The sequence below is a fragment of the Sorex araneus genome, chromosome 5 (assembly GCF_027595985.1).
Source record: "Sorex araneus isolate mSorAra2 chromosome 5, mSorAra2.pri, whole genome shotgun sequence".
NCBI lineage: Eukaryota > Metazoa > Chordata > Mammalia > Eulipotyphla > Soricidae > Sorex > Sorex araneus.
Window position 1 is genome coordinate 92192812 of NC_073306.1, and position 16578 is coordinate 92209389.

At 46.1% G+C, this 16578-nt stretch overlaps 1 protein-coding gene across 2 annotated transcripts in view; it reads left to right on the plus strand.

Annotated features, from left to right (window-relative positions):
* CD58 (CD58 molecule) overlaps nucleotides 1-16578 on the plus strand; it is a 36719-nt gene that overhangs the window by 12077 nt on the left and 8064 nt on the right. For both annotated transcript variants that reach the window (XM_055140468.1, XM_055140469.1), the window contains exons 2-4: nucleotides 6112-6390; nucleotides 10735-10995; nucleotides 13826-13891. In XM_055140468.1, the coding sequence (XP_054996443.1) occupies nucleotides 6112-6390; nucleotides 10735-10995; nucleotides 13826-13891 (606 nt within the window). The remainder of the gene's footprint in view (nucleotides 1-6111; nucleotides 6391-10734; nucleotides 10996-13825; nucleotides 13892-16578) is intronic.

Genomic DNA, 16578 nt, shown 5'->3' on the forward strand with positions numbered 1-16578 from the left:
TCCCGGTGGCCACACGTGTGTGCGGCCTCTCTGCAGCTGCACGAGCGTGACTCCAGACGCCAGCTAAATTTTTTGGCATGGGCAGTTCCTCGCAGAATGTCTCCAGACTGAGAACTAAGCTGCGGCCCCATGCCTGCCCAGGAGGGGAAAGGTATTTCTCTCTCTCTCGCCTCTTCCTTGCCGAGGGTGAAGGGCGTGGTGACCACCATATTATGACAACCACAGATGGGGTTTACAAGCTTGCTATGATCCAATATCTGGAAGAAATCTCCCTGGACTTAGTTGCTAAAGTACAGAAATCCAAAACCGCGCGGCTGCGGGACCTCATATCTCTTCAGAACAGGTCTGACTCTAGTGGGGTACTCCTGACAATAATAGTGAGGTTTGTGTTGAAATATTGAATGTAACCAAAGTAAATAGAAAGTAAAGTGAAATTTATCAGTTACAAGGGGGAGTGCGGGGGGGGGCGGGATGGGAGGTATACTGTGTTGTTTTTTTTTTTTTGGTGGTGGGATATGGGCACTGGTGAAGGGATGGTTGTTTCAGTATTGTATAACTGAGACTTAAGCCTGAAAGCATTGTAATTTTCCACATAGTGATTCAATAAAATAAAATTCTTAAAAAAAAAGTAGAATAGGATGGAAACTAAAAAAAAATATTTAGGATTCACTTCTTACTTCAAGTGATGTAAGAACAACTGTCAAAAGTAGGGTGTTGGGGCTGGAGCGATAGCACAGCGGGTAGGGCGTTTGCCTTGCACACAGCTGGCCTGGGTTCGATTCCCAGCATCCCATATGGTCCCCTGAGCACCGCCAGGAGTAATTCCTGTGCATTGCCAGGTGTGACCCAAAAAGCCAAAAAAAAAAAATAGGGTATTATGTCATTTTGTAAGGACATTGCAATAGAATGTTTGAAATTGGAATTTGTGGGCTTTGTTTTCTCTTTTGAAGCACTGTGATTTACAATACTGCTAATGATAGGGTTTCAAAGTGTACAATATTCTAACACCATATCCTCTACCTGTGTTCACTTTCCTTTACTGAAATTGGAGCATTTGTCTTTTCAAGATTTATGATCTTGGGGGCCGGAGCAATAGTACAGTGGGTAAGGCACTTGCCTTACATGCAGCCTACCCCAGCTAAATTTCCAGCATCCAATATGGTCCCTGAGTACTGCCAGGAGTTATTCCTGAGTGCAGAGCCAGAAATAACCCTGAGCATCACCAAGTATTGCCTCAAAACAAAACAAACAAAAAAAGACATGGTTTATAGGTTATTGGTGTCTTTAGAAAGAAAAGATTATTCAGTTTCATGAAAACATGTCTGCAGTAGTTAAAAATATGGCCAGTATATCAATTCTTTTTAGTAACCACTGATAGTTCCTCCCGGCCAGGGTCCCTCTTTCTGCCTGTAAAGAGCAAAAACTCAGCTGTGTCATCCTCAGTGCCCCACAAGGGTCACTGACCAGCTCAGGCTCTGCGATGCTGGGCATTGGATCTGGGCTCTGGTATATCCCCTACCTGAAAACACATTTAAATAGCAACTAAGTGTCACTTTTGCCTAGTATAAGACAAAATATATACAAAGCAAGCCCCTGATGTTGGGAATGTTAGCAGAAGAGCAAGGAAAATATGACTCTGGCATTTCTGATGGAATGTAAATGCTAAGAATCCCCCCACCCTTTGTAAGCAATGTGGCACTTCTATTAACACTTAAAAAATCAGATAGAACAATCTTCCCAGCCCCACTCCTAGGACCCTTTCCTATCAGTATGAAGCCATAATCCATAGGAATATATTAGGATAGCTAGTACAGTGTTACTGCAATAAAAGGAACTCAGGATAAAAGATGTTTAGTAGCAGTGATGGCTAATTGAGGATGGTTGGTTTGTACTGGGACCAATAAGCAGCCACTAAAAAAATAGAGTTGAGTCATGTCAGATGACTAGGTGAGGTTTATTTATTTTTTACATTGTTTTTGTCTTCTGGGTCACAGCTGGAAGTGCTCAGGGCTTACTTCTGGCTGTGCACCAAGGGATCATTCATGACAGACTCAGGAACCACTTTACTTGGGAGTCACAACTAAAGTGGAATCCAAAAGTACTGTACATATAGTGTTAGGGTTTGAACTGGGTCATCTGCGTACAAGGCAGGCACTCTGCCTTGTACGCAGATGACCCAGTACCCTAGTATCTCTCCAGCCCTACTTGATGGGTTTTTTTTTTTTTTGCTTTTTGGGTCACACCTGGCTCTGCACAGGGGTTACTCCTGGCTCTGAACTCAGGAATTATCCCTGGCGGTGCTCAGGGGACCATATGGGATGCTGGGAATTGAACTCAGGTCAGCCGCGTGCAAGGCAAACGCCCTACCCGCTGTGCTATCGCTCCAGCCCCACTTGATGGGTTTTTATAAGGTATTATGAATCTATGTAGGGAGAGAAATATTGAAGAATCTGCAGATAACATAATTGGAGGTGACCGCAGGGGTCAAAGGACAGAGTAAGGGCTTCACCCTCATCCCACAGGTCAGACTCCAACTCCAGATAGGGTTGTTTTGTTTGTTGAGGCGTCTCCCATGTCTCTCTGTAGACTTTATTTTACAAGTGTTTTCAAATAGTTTATCTGGGTTTGTCACCATCATGACTTTCTCAGCACAAAATGATGGATCTTGAGTGTCCATAGCCCTGTCTCTTACCTGGGTGTGTCTCCCATCTTTCCGAGGACTGTCCCTGCCCCAAAGTCATATTTTTAGAGCTTGGGAAGCCTCCTCTGGGTCTCCTCAGTAGCCCCACCTGGGGGTGCCTGCCCAGACAGTCCCCAAACTGTGTCCTCAGCGACTAACTGCCAGTCCAGTAGTGGTAACCAAGGACCTGAGCAAGGAGTGGGGACATGGTGTCCTGGGCTTCTATGCTTTCACACACTGAGCGACTGTGCAGTGGCTCTGTCTCCTGGAGCCTGTCCCCATACCCATGATGCGGGGCCAGTGGCAGCTACTTTTGAAGGTGGTGGGTGCTAAAAGGGACCCGAGAGTTTGAGCAGCACTGAGAGCAGGTGTTCCAGAACATTCTGCCCTTTCTCTAGGTCACTGTCACCTCACTTTTTTCCTTCTGAACAGGTCTTCTCTCCACCCTTCCTTCCCTCCATCACTAGGTCCTTTCTGACTTCCTCACCCCTAGCTCTTAAACCCAGCTAACACCCCCCTCCCCGTTAAGGTGCTGCCCTGTTCAGACACCAGGACCCATGTCCCAGCCCCACACATGCTGTCCTTCCACCCACCTGCTGTTTCATAGCATGATTTGGGCTTCTGGTCTGTGTCGATTCTCACCTCTTAGAATTCTAGACCTTTTCATTGTGTTCTGGTTGACCAGCCAAGCAGAGGAAGGTTGCTGGTGGGTATTGAGAACAGTTCCTCTTAATTAAGAGAGATGGGTTCCACAAATATGTGCTGAGACAAACTGGGGCTGTCTGCTTCTTCTTTGAAATTTCCAAGCACTGTTCACTACAAGATGTCTGCTGGTTCACAGTCTTGATTCCCCCATGACTTTTCACTGCTCTGGTGGCTTGTAGCAGGAAATTCATCTTTAGGTCTTGACTTGAGCAGCTCTATCAATAAGAAAGTCAAGTCTGGAATTAGATTGACATGGAAACTGACTCTAGGGGATGGAAAATACCCCAGTCTGGGGGTGGGTAGTAAATCTTTAACAAGCAGGTTGGTGTGGAGGAGCAGGACACTCTGACTTGACGCATTAGTCAGTTTCTTTGCCATAAGTACCCTCACCCTCGTGAGTTCCAAGGGACCCCCAGACGCCACTGAATGGATAAGCAGAGACACCAGCCATGGGCTCAAGAGGGGTGGTGGCGAAGGCTCCAGGGCGCCTCTGCTCCCAGTCTCCAAGTACTTCCTTCTCATTCCCAACTTGCTCTCCAGCCTTAAAGTTAATTTTTATTAATATTACTTTGGTTTGGGGGTACACCTAGAGGTGCTTGGGGATTGCTCCTGGAAGTAAGGGGCTGAAGACCTAATGTGGGCCTGTGTCCCTGAGAAGGAGGCCTGACCGCCTCTGAACTCTCCTCCCTCATCCCCTGGTCAGTCCTGTTGTCTGGGGGAGGGGGACTCTGTGGCCATACTTGGGGGGTCTGTGGCCACCCCAGCCATACTTGCCACCTGGGCTGGAGGTGCTGTTGAGGGCCTGCAGCCAAAGACCATCTGGGCCACCACAGGGGTGCTTGGGAGGTTCCATGGGGGGGACTTCTGGTAGTACTGGGGGATCCTTGGATGCCAGGATTGAGCTGGGTTCCTGAACATCAGAATGACACCTGACCCTGTACCACCTCCCCGCCCCTGGTGATCTCTCTGAAACATCTCGGGTCTGAGAGACATTTCGTCTCTATCCCCACCCGCCACTGATCTGCTGCCTCAGCCACAGGCTGCCTCTCCCCTGGGTTCCCTGCCTGTCGCTGTGCAGAAGCTTCAGCCCCCTCAGCCAGGCTTGGGTTAAGCCGTCCCTTGGGACTGGAGAGAGTACAGGGCCAGGGCATCTGCCTTGCATGTGATCCACATGGTTCCATCCTCAGTACCACATGTGGTCCCCCAAGCTGAGCACCGCTGAATATGACCCCCAACCCTCACCCTTACAAATAAATAAACCCTTCTGTGACTTCCCTTGCTCTTAGGTTTTTTTTTTCTTTTTGGGTCACACCCAGCAATGCACAGGGGTTACTCCTGGCTCATGCACTCAGGAATTACTCCTGGTGGTGCTCGAAGGACCGTATGGGATCCTGGGAATCGATCCCAGTTGGCCGTGTGCAAGGCAAATGCCCCATCCGCTGTGCTATCACTCCAGCCCTGCCCTTAGGTTTTTCAGGGTTGGTTTTTGGGGAGTGGGGTGAGGGGACACACCTGGCAGTGCTCAGTGGTTTCTCCTGGCTCTGCAGTCAAAAATGATTCCTGACACTGCTTGGGGCACCATATAGGATGCCAGGGGTTGAATCTAGGTCGGGCATGTGCAAGGCAAACATCTCCCCACTGCACTCTCTCCGGCCACCCTTGTCCCTAGGATGTCACAAGCATCTGCCTCTCTTATCGCCCCCACACTCGGAGATAGCATGATTGGCCTCTGCCCCCTGCTCAGCTTCACCACCTCCACTCCCCCTCCTGCTGCTTTCATCCCGGCCTTTTGGACTACCTGGGTTTCCCCAGACTCCCCATGCTCTCCCCCATTCAGGGTCTATCTAAGAGCCCGTGGCCTGTCCCTGTGCTGTCCCTCCTCCCCAAGCCTCTGACCCTGCCCTGCTGGTTGCCTCCTCTTGCCCACCCTCCAGTGATCTGTCCAGAGGGTTTCCAGGCCTCCTGGGGACAACCCTGTACTAGTGAATTCGTTCCTGCTTGGTTTCTCTCCTCAGTGCAGGATGCCCCGGCAGGGCAGGTGGGTTTGCTCGCAGATGCGGTTGGTGACTTTGATCCTTTGATCCTTTCTTACATAGAGGCCTCAGTTCCCTAAACACATCGTCTCTCCACATCCCGGGCTGTGGAGAGAAACCAGGAGGAAAGAAGTCACTAGACAGGGTTATCCCCAGAGTCCCCTAAAGCCCTCCGGACAGTAGATCAATGAAGGGTGGGCAAGAGGAGGCAGCCAGCTAGGGGAGGGACAGAGGTGCGGAGAGGAGGGCACATAGTTCTGGGTTCAATCCCTGGCATCCCATACAGTCCCTGTGCACTGCCAGGAGTAATTCCTGAGTACAGAGCCAGGAGTAATCCCTGTGTATCACTGGGTGTGGTCCAAAAACAACAACAAAAAATTTAAAAAAAAAACTCACCTCTCAACTTAGTCCTATGTTAAGTTCCACCCCTAAATGTAAATGTTAGTGCATTTCTTTTACTTTCCCTTTACTTTCCAATTAACTTCTCTAGTTCAAAAGACTAAGTCACTTCCATGCTCATGCATTTTCTATTTCCTGTTAGTAGTGTACCAACATAGCACAAAAGGTGGTAAGAAATTGTCCCCTTAACTTGTTAATTTTAATCCCCCCAAAAAGAGCATCTTTGAAAATAGTTTTCAGTTTTCAATCTAGTTATATTATTTCTAACTTTTATTCCCTCCTTCTCTACCTTAGATTCAGTCAGCAGTGAGTCCATTTATGGAGCTGTGAACCAGACTGTGACTTTCCACATATCAAACTCATCACCCCTTACTGAAATTCTCTGGACGAAAGAGAAGGATAAAGTAGTTGAGTGGTACCATGGCTCTGATCCCCGAGTGTTCCCCCCCTTTACGGGTAGGATTCACTTAAACACCACGTCTGGGGACCTTAACATCTTAAGTTTATCCTCATCAGATGAAGGTGTCTATGAATTTGATAACACAAAGAAGAAGTTCTCTTTAAGTGTGTTTGGTGAGTAAACCGTATGTTGATTTGTTAAAAGCAAGATTTCCTGGGCTAGAGTGACAGCTCAAGGACTGGGGTTGCTGAGGGAGGTCCAGGTCTGACACCAGCACTGCCCTAGCAGACCCCCACTGACACTGGGAGGGTTTCTTGGGGACGGTCCTAAACCCAAAACCAGCCAGCCAAGTGAAACTTCTGGCTAATTTGAGAGACTAGTACAAATTAATGGTCCTAGAGAGAAAGAATTTGGTATTGCATGTTGCCAGAGTTTGCCTCCTTTTTGGTACCCAAGAACCACTTCCTTGCCATCCTGGATAAAGAGATGGTGTGACTGAGGTGTGGAGAACATCACCAGGGAGCAGAGCTGCCACCAGAGGTGTCACTTGCCAAAATAGGAATGTTCTGGAAAGGGAGGTGGTGGCTTCAGTGAACACAGACCTCTGCATTGCTCTGGAGGTTATGCTGTGTCCATTTGGCCTCTTCCCCTGCACTCACCGGGTGCTGAGAGCGAAGGTGAGAAGAACCCCTCCTGCGGGATTGATTTGAATGTTTTGTATCTTGGGGGTTCCCCTAGGGGTTACTTTCTGGGTCTCTGGGGCTAGCGGTGCCAGTAGTGCAGGGTGGGGACAGATCACAGGGACCATACTGCTGGGGACTGAGCTCAGGACTCCAGCTCTGGGCTGTCTGCCTAGCCTCTCAATGTTACTTGAAGCTAGAACTGGAAATAATCTGTGGCTCCTGCAAGCTTTTTATTGATGCTTCCAAGTCCCCAAAGCACCTCCAAATATTTGCAGTCATTGTGCCTGGTGGCAGGGGTGGGGTGGGTACGGGGAGTACCCAGAGGGCTCTGATCTTCTTTTTATGTTTTTGATTTTGTTTCAGTTTTGAGTTACACCCAGCAGTGCTCAAGGCTTACTCCTAGCTCAGGGATCACTCCTGATGGGGTGGGAAGACCATATGTGGTACTGAGGATCAAACCTAGGTCAGACACGTGCAAGGCAAGCACCCTTCATGCTATACTATCTCTTTAGCCCAGTGTTCTTTTTTGAAATTTGATGAAATGTCTGCCCACTCAAGCAAATCGATGAAAAATGGGATGTCAGTGCTACAGTGAGAGATGTATTGTGGTCAGATGAAATGTCTAAAAAATTTAAGGTCCATGCAAACTCAGTAAAGGTGCTTGACTTGGGTTTCAGGTCAACTGGACAGTCCTGAGGGAACCTAGCAAAAACCCATGGAGGGAGAAACATAGGGAGGCCAGTTTCCTTGGGAGGCAGTAGGAAGGGCAGACTTTTGGGTCCTGTTTGGGGCTCTGAATATTACCCTGTGATAGCAGTTTCCACTGTAGAGCAAAAAGTAACTTGATGAAATGTGTTTTTTGGAAGACAAATCACATGGTGGGTATTTATAGTGGATTGGGTTGTTAGTAGCACATGTTTGAATAGAATCAAAAGATACTTTCAAGTATCTTTGGGTGTGACCACAAAAAAAACCCAAACAAAGCATGGCATAAAAATCAACAACGATTTGGGATTTTTTTGTTGTTGTTTGGTTATTGTGCCACACCTGGCATTACTTAGGGGCTAGTCCTGGCTCTGTGCATCAGATTCTCTCCTGGAGCCAGGGACTGAAATAGTGTTGGTCATAGCAAAGCAAAGTGCCTTACCTCCTTCACTGTCTCTCCAGCCCCTGTTTTGCCTGTTGAAAGACATGACTCACCATTTCATACCGATATGATTTGTTCAGTCCTGTGCTTCTGTAGAAATGAGGAAGGCTCACTTCCTTGAGGGTCTGTTTATGCTTGTTTGTGGGATTTGGCAGTCTTCCGGAGACCCCAAACCTCAGTAGAGAGCCTTTCAGAAAGGATATTTTAGATGGGGATTTCCTCACACCTCCTAAACTCGGAGCACCCACTTCCTTTTTTGTGTAAAGTGACATCTACCTTTTTTCTTCACCCCCACAAGCATGTCTACCACTAATGCCTTTTCATTTTGTGTATTAGTTTTCCCATCCTCTTTGTTCATGTAAATACAGTTAACCACCTTCTCCTTAAATGCTTTGATTGGTACATCACTTAAAAAAAAAATTAAAGATCATGGGGCCAAAGCAATAGTTCAGTGGGTAGGCTGCTTGCCTTGCACCTGGCTGACCCAGGTTTGATCTCTGATATCCTGTATGGTCCTCTGAGCCCACCAGGAGTGATCTCTGAGTCCAGTACCAAGAGTAATCCCTGAGCACAACCAAGTGTGGTCCTAAAAAAGCAAACAAGAAATAAAGATCACAAAAACATGTACCTTTTTCTGAAAAATGTCATCAGATGCATATAAGAAATTTTCATTTCCTACAGAGTAGGAAGCTGAACTCATTCACTGTAAACTAAGTTATCTTAGGAATGAAATAGGCATGTTCCCACCGAGTTTAGAGCTGCCTAAGTAGACATGTAACTGGTCTTTGTGACTCTGTCTGGAGGAAGTCCCATGGAGACAGTGAAAGATTGTGTAGATGACAGACAATATGAGGTCCAGCAGCTCTCACTCAGCGCTCCAGGAAGGTGAGTGGAGTAATGAGGACCCCAGAGTAGGTGAGGTCTAGCTAAAGGGGTTCAAACACCAGGGGTGCTCTCCCTCAGTAGCTCTAGATGGCTTTATGTTGCCTTTGACAGAGGACAGTGAGACAGCTTTAGCAATGATAGGATGATTTCATAAAACTCTTCCCAGTGCTAAATGGGTGTGGTCCAAGATCACTAAGCAAGCCATGGAGCAAACTTGGGCCCCCAACTTCTGGTGTGATTCTTCTCGTGTCATCTGCCTTAGGGCAGATGTTGCGGCTTATCTGGTTTGCCTCTGCCACATTCCAGCCAGTATTTGCTCAGTGCCTGGATGGTGCCAACCTGCATATTCCTCTCTCACTGTGTAGGAGAGGAGACAGAGCACAGGATCATTCCCAAGTTTTCCCAAGTGTCTGGGGCTCTTCAAAGTAGATCTGGGTCATGGATCTAGACTGCCAGGCCGCTTATCAGATCCATGCTCTTCCTCCTGATGCTATTCCTTTCTGGAAGTGAGTAGACTGAAGGCAGCCTTTCATAGTGATCCATCTATCTGTTCATCCCTTCAGCTGTCTAACGTCTGTCTTCCTTAAGAGACAAAAGAAAAAAAATCCTGTACCCTTGTATCATGTCAATTTCTCTGGTTAAGAAGTAGTACCTGGTTTTTACCCAACATGGTCCCTAGTGCCCTTCTGCCCTGTTCAGAAAGTATTCCATGAAAGATGAGATGTTGGGGGCTGGAGCGATAGTATAGCAGCTAGGGCATTTGCCTTGCATGTGGCTGACCCCAGTTGGATCCCCAGCATTTCATATAATCTCCCAATCACTGCCAGGAGTAATTCCTGAGTGCAGAGCTAAGTGAAACCCCTGAGCATCATGGGGTGTGACACAAAAACAAAAAGAGAAAAAGAGAAAAAGAAAGACGAGACATTGACTGTACTCAGTAAATAAACTAAAGTTCAACAGAGCCCATGTAGCACCTACATCAGAACTGCCTGGGATGGGGCAGGGGACCAGGAATCTGCCTTCCCAACACACATCCTAACACATTATTGGTATTAGAGAAGCAATTGGGGGGAACAATTTCAGTAAAGTAGAAAGCAGTTTCTTAGTTCTGAGAAGTGCCCGAACTAATTATCATTGAGGTTGGAGAGGGAATTGATGTGGCTCAGTTCCTGCCGGTCCAGACTGCCTTAGCAGAGGCTCTTCTCAGGGGGGCTCAGAGAGCCTCAGGACCCCCAGGGACTGATACAGATGCACTGTGCTCAGCATGGTAGCAGGACAAGGGCACAGTACAACTCCAGCAGAATGTTTGGCAAGAGTCAGATGGAATTAGATATTTTTTGTTTTAAAATACTTTGGAGTTAAATATCTTTTAGATTTAAAAAAAATGATCATGTAAACCTCATGGTTATAAGCTTGCCTTATATAGGCACACATGAATATTTTTAGTAAAGCCACAGTGATGATTATTTGAAGCAAGTGACAAGAATAAAAACTGTGAATTCTTATTCAACTCAGATCAAGATATGCAGCTAAATGACTTATCTATCATTTTATGTAAAACTTCTGGGCTTTCAGAACTTCTTTGATTTCAGAATTGAGGCTAAGGGATGTGAGCAATTCTTATGTATTCTGAACTTGGGCAGCTAGATATGACCCAAAAAAGAGAATTCTCTCAAGGAAACAGTCTGCTTGTCTTTTTAACTTCAAGGTTGTGAAGTTGAAGGGTGCTTCTTAAATGTGGATACTTAGAGTATAAATACTGTTCTTTTCTGTACTAATTACTGCATTCTTTTTTTTTCCAGAACCTCTTCCATCTCCAGAAATAAATTTAATATCAATTAATAGCAGCATTATAGTCAAATGTTCAATCCCAAAGTCTTACCAAAGCCATTTAGAAGATATAAAAGTGTCATGGAACTGCTCTGTACCTAAGTGTGCAAATAGTTCAACATTTGAAATACAATTTGGCGAGACAGATCATCGTCCACAGAAAATATGTTGTATTGTTAGCAATCCATTGTTCTGGGCAAATTCATCATTTTCTTTGCCAGTGACTATCTCAGGTAAGTAACTGTGTTATGGCAAATGGACCTTATACGAGTGGGGTTTCAGGAGCCAGTGGGCAAAGGTTTGTGAGCATTCAAGCACACCTGTAAAGGCAGACATATATTTCACAGGTTTGAAGCAGATAGTGGGTCACTATTTCCACAGACATCCAATTTCCAGATTAACATTTCTTGCACTTACTCTCAGGTCCCATTCTAGATAGCGTGTTAATTCAATCCTCATGCATTCCTGTGCCAGGGATTGAATTGAGGTTGTCTACATGTAAGGCAAGTGCCTTAACTTCTGTCCTTTCTCTCCAGCCCCTCATGTATTATCTTTTTTTAAGCTTTTAAAATAATGACACACTAGAGTGATAGTATAGCAAGTGGGGTACTTGCCTTGCATGAAGCCAAGCCAAATTTGACCCCAGACATCCCATATGGTCCACTAAGTGACACCAGGAGTAATTCCTGAGTGCAGAGCCAGGAATAACCCCTGAGCATCACTGGGTGTAACCCAAAAACAAAACAAAACAAGATAAACAAAAAAATTGACATTAAAACCAGTAAATTTGTGTTATATATCATTTTCAGACAAAGCAGAGTAGCTACTTGAGTAAAGAAAACAAATATTTCCAAAGTGCAAAACCATTTCTAATTTGCAACTGGATTTAGTTGCTAAAGACAGAGAAAGATCACATCCACAATAGAATCACTCACAGGGGCACAAATCACACAACCACCAAGAAGTTTTAAAATTCAACTTGCAGAGTTAATGGTATTTGTTATGCTCAGAGTGAACACTACTCATTTTACCTAACTTTTGGGTATTTGATAGTACCCAAGGCAGATTATGAAAATGAGATGTGTATTCTAGCAGATAGTTTTTTTACAGTGGTTTTACACACATACACACACACAGGCAGATCCATGTGCTTCTGGTGTGTGTGTGTGTTTGTGTGTGTAATATACAGAACAACTGAGATAAGGAGACTGGCACAAAATGGACAAGGGAGCAGAACCCATGTGGAGCTTCAGCTATTTACAGAGGAATAATGTTTTTTTTCTTTTTGAGTCACACCCAGTGATGCTCAGGGGTTACTCCTGGCTCTGCACTCAGGAATTGCTCCTGGCGGTGCTCAGGGGACCATATGGGATGCTGGGAATCGAACCGGGATCGGCCGCGTACAGGGCAAACACCCTACCCGCTGTACTATTGCTCCAGCCCCTTAAATTTTTTATTAGTGAATCACCGTGAGGTACAGATACAGACTTACAAATTTTCGTGCTTACCTTTCAGTCATACAATGAATCGAAAGCCCATACTTCACCCCAGTACCCTTTCTCCACCAGTGTTCCCAGTATCCCTCCCATTGCCCCCCTGTTCCCCCCCCCACCGCCCTCCCCTCTGCCTCTGCGACAAGCACATTTCCTTTTACTCTCTCTCTCCTTTAGGGTTTTTGCACTTGAGATGATTTCTTTTCTTTTCTTTTTTAAATGTTGGTGGGAAAGTTTTTATTTCAATGTTGATATGAACATTAAGAATTATAGGTATACTCAATGAATTTTAATCTTTCTAAAATACGTAATTTTTTCAGTAGATACTGGCACAGATTTTTGGATTTTTTCCCCCTCCATGTACCTCACCACCATTGAGCCCCTGGCCCTGCTCCTGGCTCTGAGGAGATAATTTCTGGAGGAAAAAATCCTATAGGGTTATTTTGCAATGATTTTCATTTAACTTCCAAATCAAATGTCTGTGTGAGATGTTCTTCCCTGTCAAAATAAGTTGAGAAAAGGTCCCGGTAATATCCCTCTCAATCATGTGAAAGAGTATCATTGATTTGAAAATGAATGCTTTGGTGCAGTAAATACACTGAATTATCTTCCATGCATCTCATCCCTGTTGCCTTGTAGATTTGACTTCTGTTTTTCCCGTACCCTTTATTGTTGTCATTTATTGCTGCTGTGGTGGTCACTGGGGATGACACACTTGGCTTGGTACTCACACACCATCCTTACAGTGCTCACTCACTTTAGGTGTGATACTTGCACATGCGTTGATTGCTGTGCTCACAGGATTCCCATGCAGGGCTGGGGAGTGGCTATGTGCAGTGGAGTTGGCACGCTTGGACACTGTGCTGGGAACCCCCAGTTGTGCTGGGACCGCACACAGCCTGTGGCATGGAGCCAGAATCTCATAGAGTGCAGGCAGGCACTCTGTGCTTGCCCCTGCTTCTGTCCTTGCCTCTGCCGCCATGCCCTCCCACTGTGCCCTCCCACTATGCCCTCCCTCTGTGCCCTCCCACTATGCCCTCCCTCTGTGCCCTCCCTCTATTCCTTCCCTCCAGGTCCTCCCTCTGTGCTTTTCCCACTGGCCTGGTGGTCACTAATAAGTCTGATGAAATAGCAAGACAAAGTGCCCATTGTGCAAACCTGGTGCTAAGCAGCTGAGGAGGGTGCTGCAGTGTGAGAGCGGAAACAAAGGGCAGAACATGGACCTTCCTGCCCCACTGGAAGCATGTGCCTGGGACAACCCAAAGCTCTTCCCGGGCTCTGGCTGGGGCTGGGGCTGGGGCTGGGGCTGGGGCTGGGGCTGGGGCTGGGGCTGGGCCTCTGTGGTGGACTGATACTTTGCATAGATGAAGCCTTAGGTTTGAATCCTGTCAGTACTTAATTCCAGATATTTCACTATTCTTATCACATCCACGAAAGGATATAAAAGCTACACTCTATTTATTTGGGAGATACAAGTAAATTTCAATAAGTACATTGTAAATAAGAAGGATTGGCTGTTTTTTGTATTTTGGTCAGTTCAGTTAATCATATTACATTTTTTTAATTTTAGCACCTTATTCAAGGGACAGGTGGCGTCCAGTCCTGTCTTTAGCAGTTGTAGCAGTTGTAGCAGTTGGTATGTATACTTTTGAGTTTATATGAAGTGCATAAAATATTTTTCAGGGGCAGTGGGTAGGGTGCTTGCCTTGCAAGATGCCGACCTGGGTTTGGTCCCTGGCATCCCCTGAGTACCACAAGGAATAATTCTTGAGTGTGAAACGGGAAGTAAGCCCTGAACATCACCAGGTCTGGCCCCAAAATAATGAAAACAACCAAAAACAATAAACTTATTTAAAAAATAATGCTTTTTCAAACTTGAATCAGTTGCTCGGTAACCAGAAAATGAAGAGTTGAAAGATGATAAAGCATTTGACATGTTAGACATTGTGAAAGCAGTAGAACTTTCATTTTGCTGATTTGGGTTTGCCAAGTGTGCCAGGTTTCTCCTGAGATGCTGCCTTAGGAGAGTGAACCCTCAGACCTGAGTGAGCTTTGCAGGAGCCACGGATCCCTTTATTTGTTGTTCTTTTTTAGTGGCCATATCCAGCAGCACTCAGGCTCTTTGCTCAGGGACCTCTCCTGGCGGGGTGTGGAGGGCCATGTGGGGTGCTGAGGATCAAACCCAGGTTGGTTATGTGCAAGACAAGTGCCTTACCTGCTGTACTACCTCTCTGGCCCCAGGACACCTTGGGCCCATTCCACAGGTTTCTGTATATGTATCTCTTCAGACTGTTGTCCTGGCCTCCAGGCCATATTTCTCAGAGTTCCCTGTCCATTGCACTTTCCTTGACTCAAAGCCCAGGCAGAGTGCTGGTCTGGAAGGCATCTTTGCTGAGTTGGGTGACTTGGAGTGAGAAGTAGTTGTGCTGGCCTTGGTGGATGTTGCCTTGCTTAGCTCCCACTTTTCCCTCCTCAAATCCCAAAGGACATTAACCAAATTATAAATGTGAAGGGCTGGTGTACTGTAGCCCCAGCAAAAAATATTTTTTTCTAATAGCCTTCACCAAAAGCACATGCATATGACTTATTTGTCACTCCCCCAGGGAATGCTGAAGAGAAGCTGGCAACAGGTTATGGCACTGAGGGTCCATGTCATTTTAACTGTTTGTTTTATTTTTTTGCTTTTTGGGTCACACCTGGAGATGCACAGGGGTACTTCAGGCTTTGCACTCAGGAATTACTCCTGGCAGTGCTCAGGGATCCATGTCATTTTAAACTCATGTCTTGGAGGGAGTGCATAAAGGAAAAAGAAAAGAGACTCATGTTTGAACAAGCTTGCAAATTAGGTTTGTTTCCCTGAATTTTACTGCTCAGTTCATTTGGATACTACTAGCATGTTGTGGTTGAAATAGCAAGTTGAACTAATTAAAATGAAATGAATAAAATTTATTTCTCAGTTGCACTAGCCACATTTCAGGTGCCAGGTGCTCAATAGTCACCTGGGGCCAGTGAGCACAGTGTCCACAGCCCAGACACTGTTATCCCTAGAGAAGTTCCACTGGCCGGTGGTGACCTAGATTGCTTGGGGGAGATTGGCACAATTTCTTGAGCCACACCTGGGGTGCTGGGGGTCTTATCGTAGCTCTGTGCTCAGGAGCTGCTCCCAGTGGTGCTTGGGCAACCATGCAGGCCAGGGGCAACCTCAGTGCTCCCGGTACGAAACACATGCGCCAGGCCTAGCCATCTCCCTGGGTAGAATCTAGCTCTTTGTTTTCTGTGTCACACCCAGCAGTGCTCAGGGGTTGCCCCTATCTCTGCACCCAGGAATTCCTCCTGGCAATGTCTGGGGGACCTTGTGGGATGCCAGAGATCAAACCCGAGTTGACTGCATCAAGGCAAGTGACTAGCCCACTACACGATCACTCTAACCCTGCAGCCCAGTTCCTGAGGATACCCTTTCTATGCTAGAGGCGTCAAATGCCATGACTCCTAAGTAATAGGTTGTTTTTGTGCTTTTTTGTGTTTTTTTTTAATTTTTAAAATTGTATTGAATCACCATGAGATAGTTACAAGATTTCATGTTTGGGTTACAATCTCACAATGATCAAACACCCATCCCTCCACCAGTGCACATTCCCCACCACCAATATCCCGAGTATACCCTCCCTTTCCCACCCTCCCCCTGCCTCTAAGGCAGACAATATTCCCCATACTCCCTCACTACTTTTGGGCATTACAGCTTGCAACACAGACACTGAGAGGTCATCATGTTTGGTCCATTATCTATTTTCGGCATGCATCTCCCATCCCAACTGCTTCCTCCAGCCATCATTTTCCTAGTGATCCCTTCTCTATTCCATCTGCCTTCTCCCCTCCGCTCATGAAGCAGTCTTCCAGCTATGGGGCAATCCCCCTTGCCCTTGTATCTACCGTCCTTGAGTGTTAGCCTCATGTGATGCTACCCTACACTCCACAAATGGGTGCAGTCCCTCTATGTCTGTCCCTCTCTTTCTGACTCATTTCACTTAGCATGATACTCTCCATGTTACCCATTTATAAGCAAATTTCATGACTTCATCTCTCCTAACAGCTGCATAGTATTCCATTGTGTAGATGTACCAAAGTTTCTTTAATCAGTCATCTGTTTTAGGGAACTCGGGTTGTTTGCAGATTTTGGCTATTGGGTCACTGGCCAGTTGTTTTGCCTCTAAACAAGTAATGCAGTTCAGCTGAGGTACACTTTGAATCCTCATTGAGAAAGCATAGGAGAGTCTCAAATGTTCTGTTTTGAAGGTTTAGTTCAGGGATGGAAGGTAGTACAGT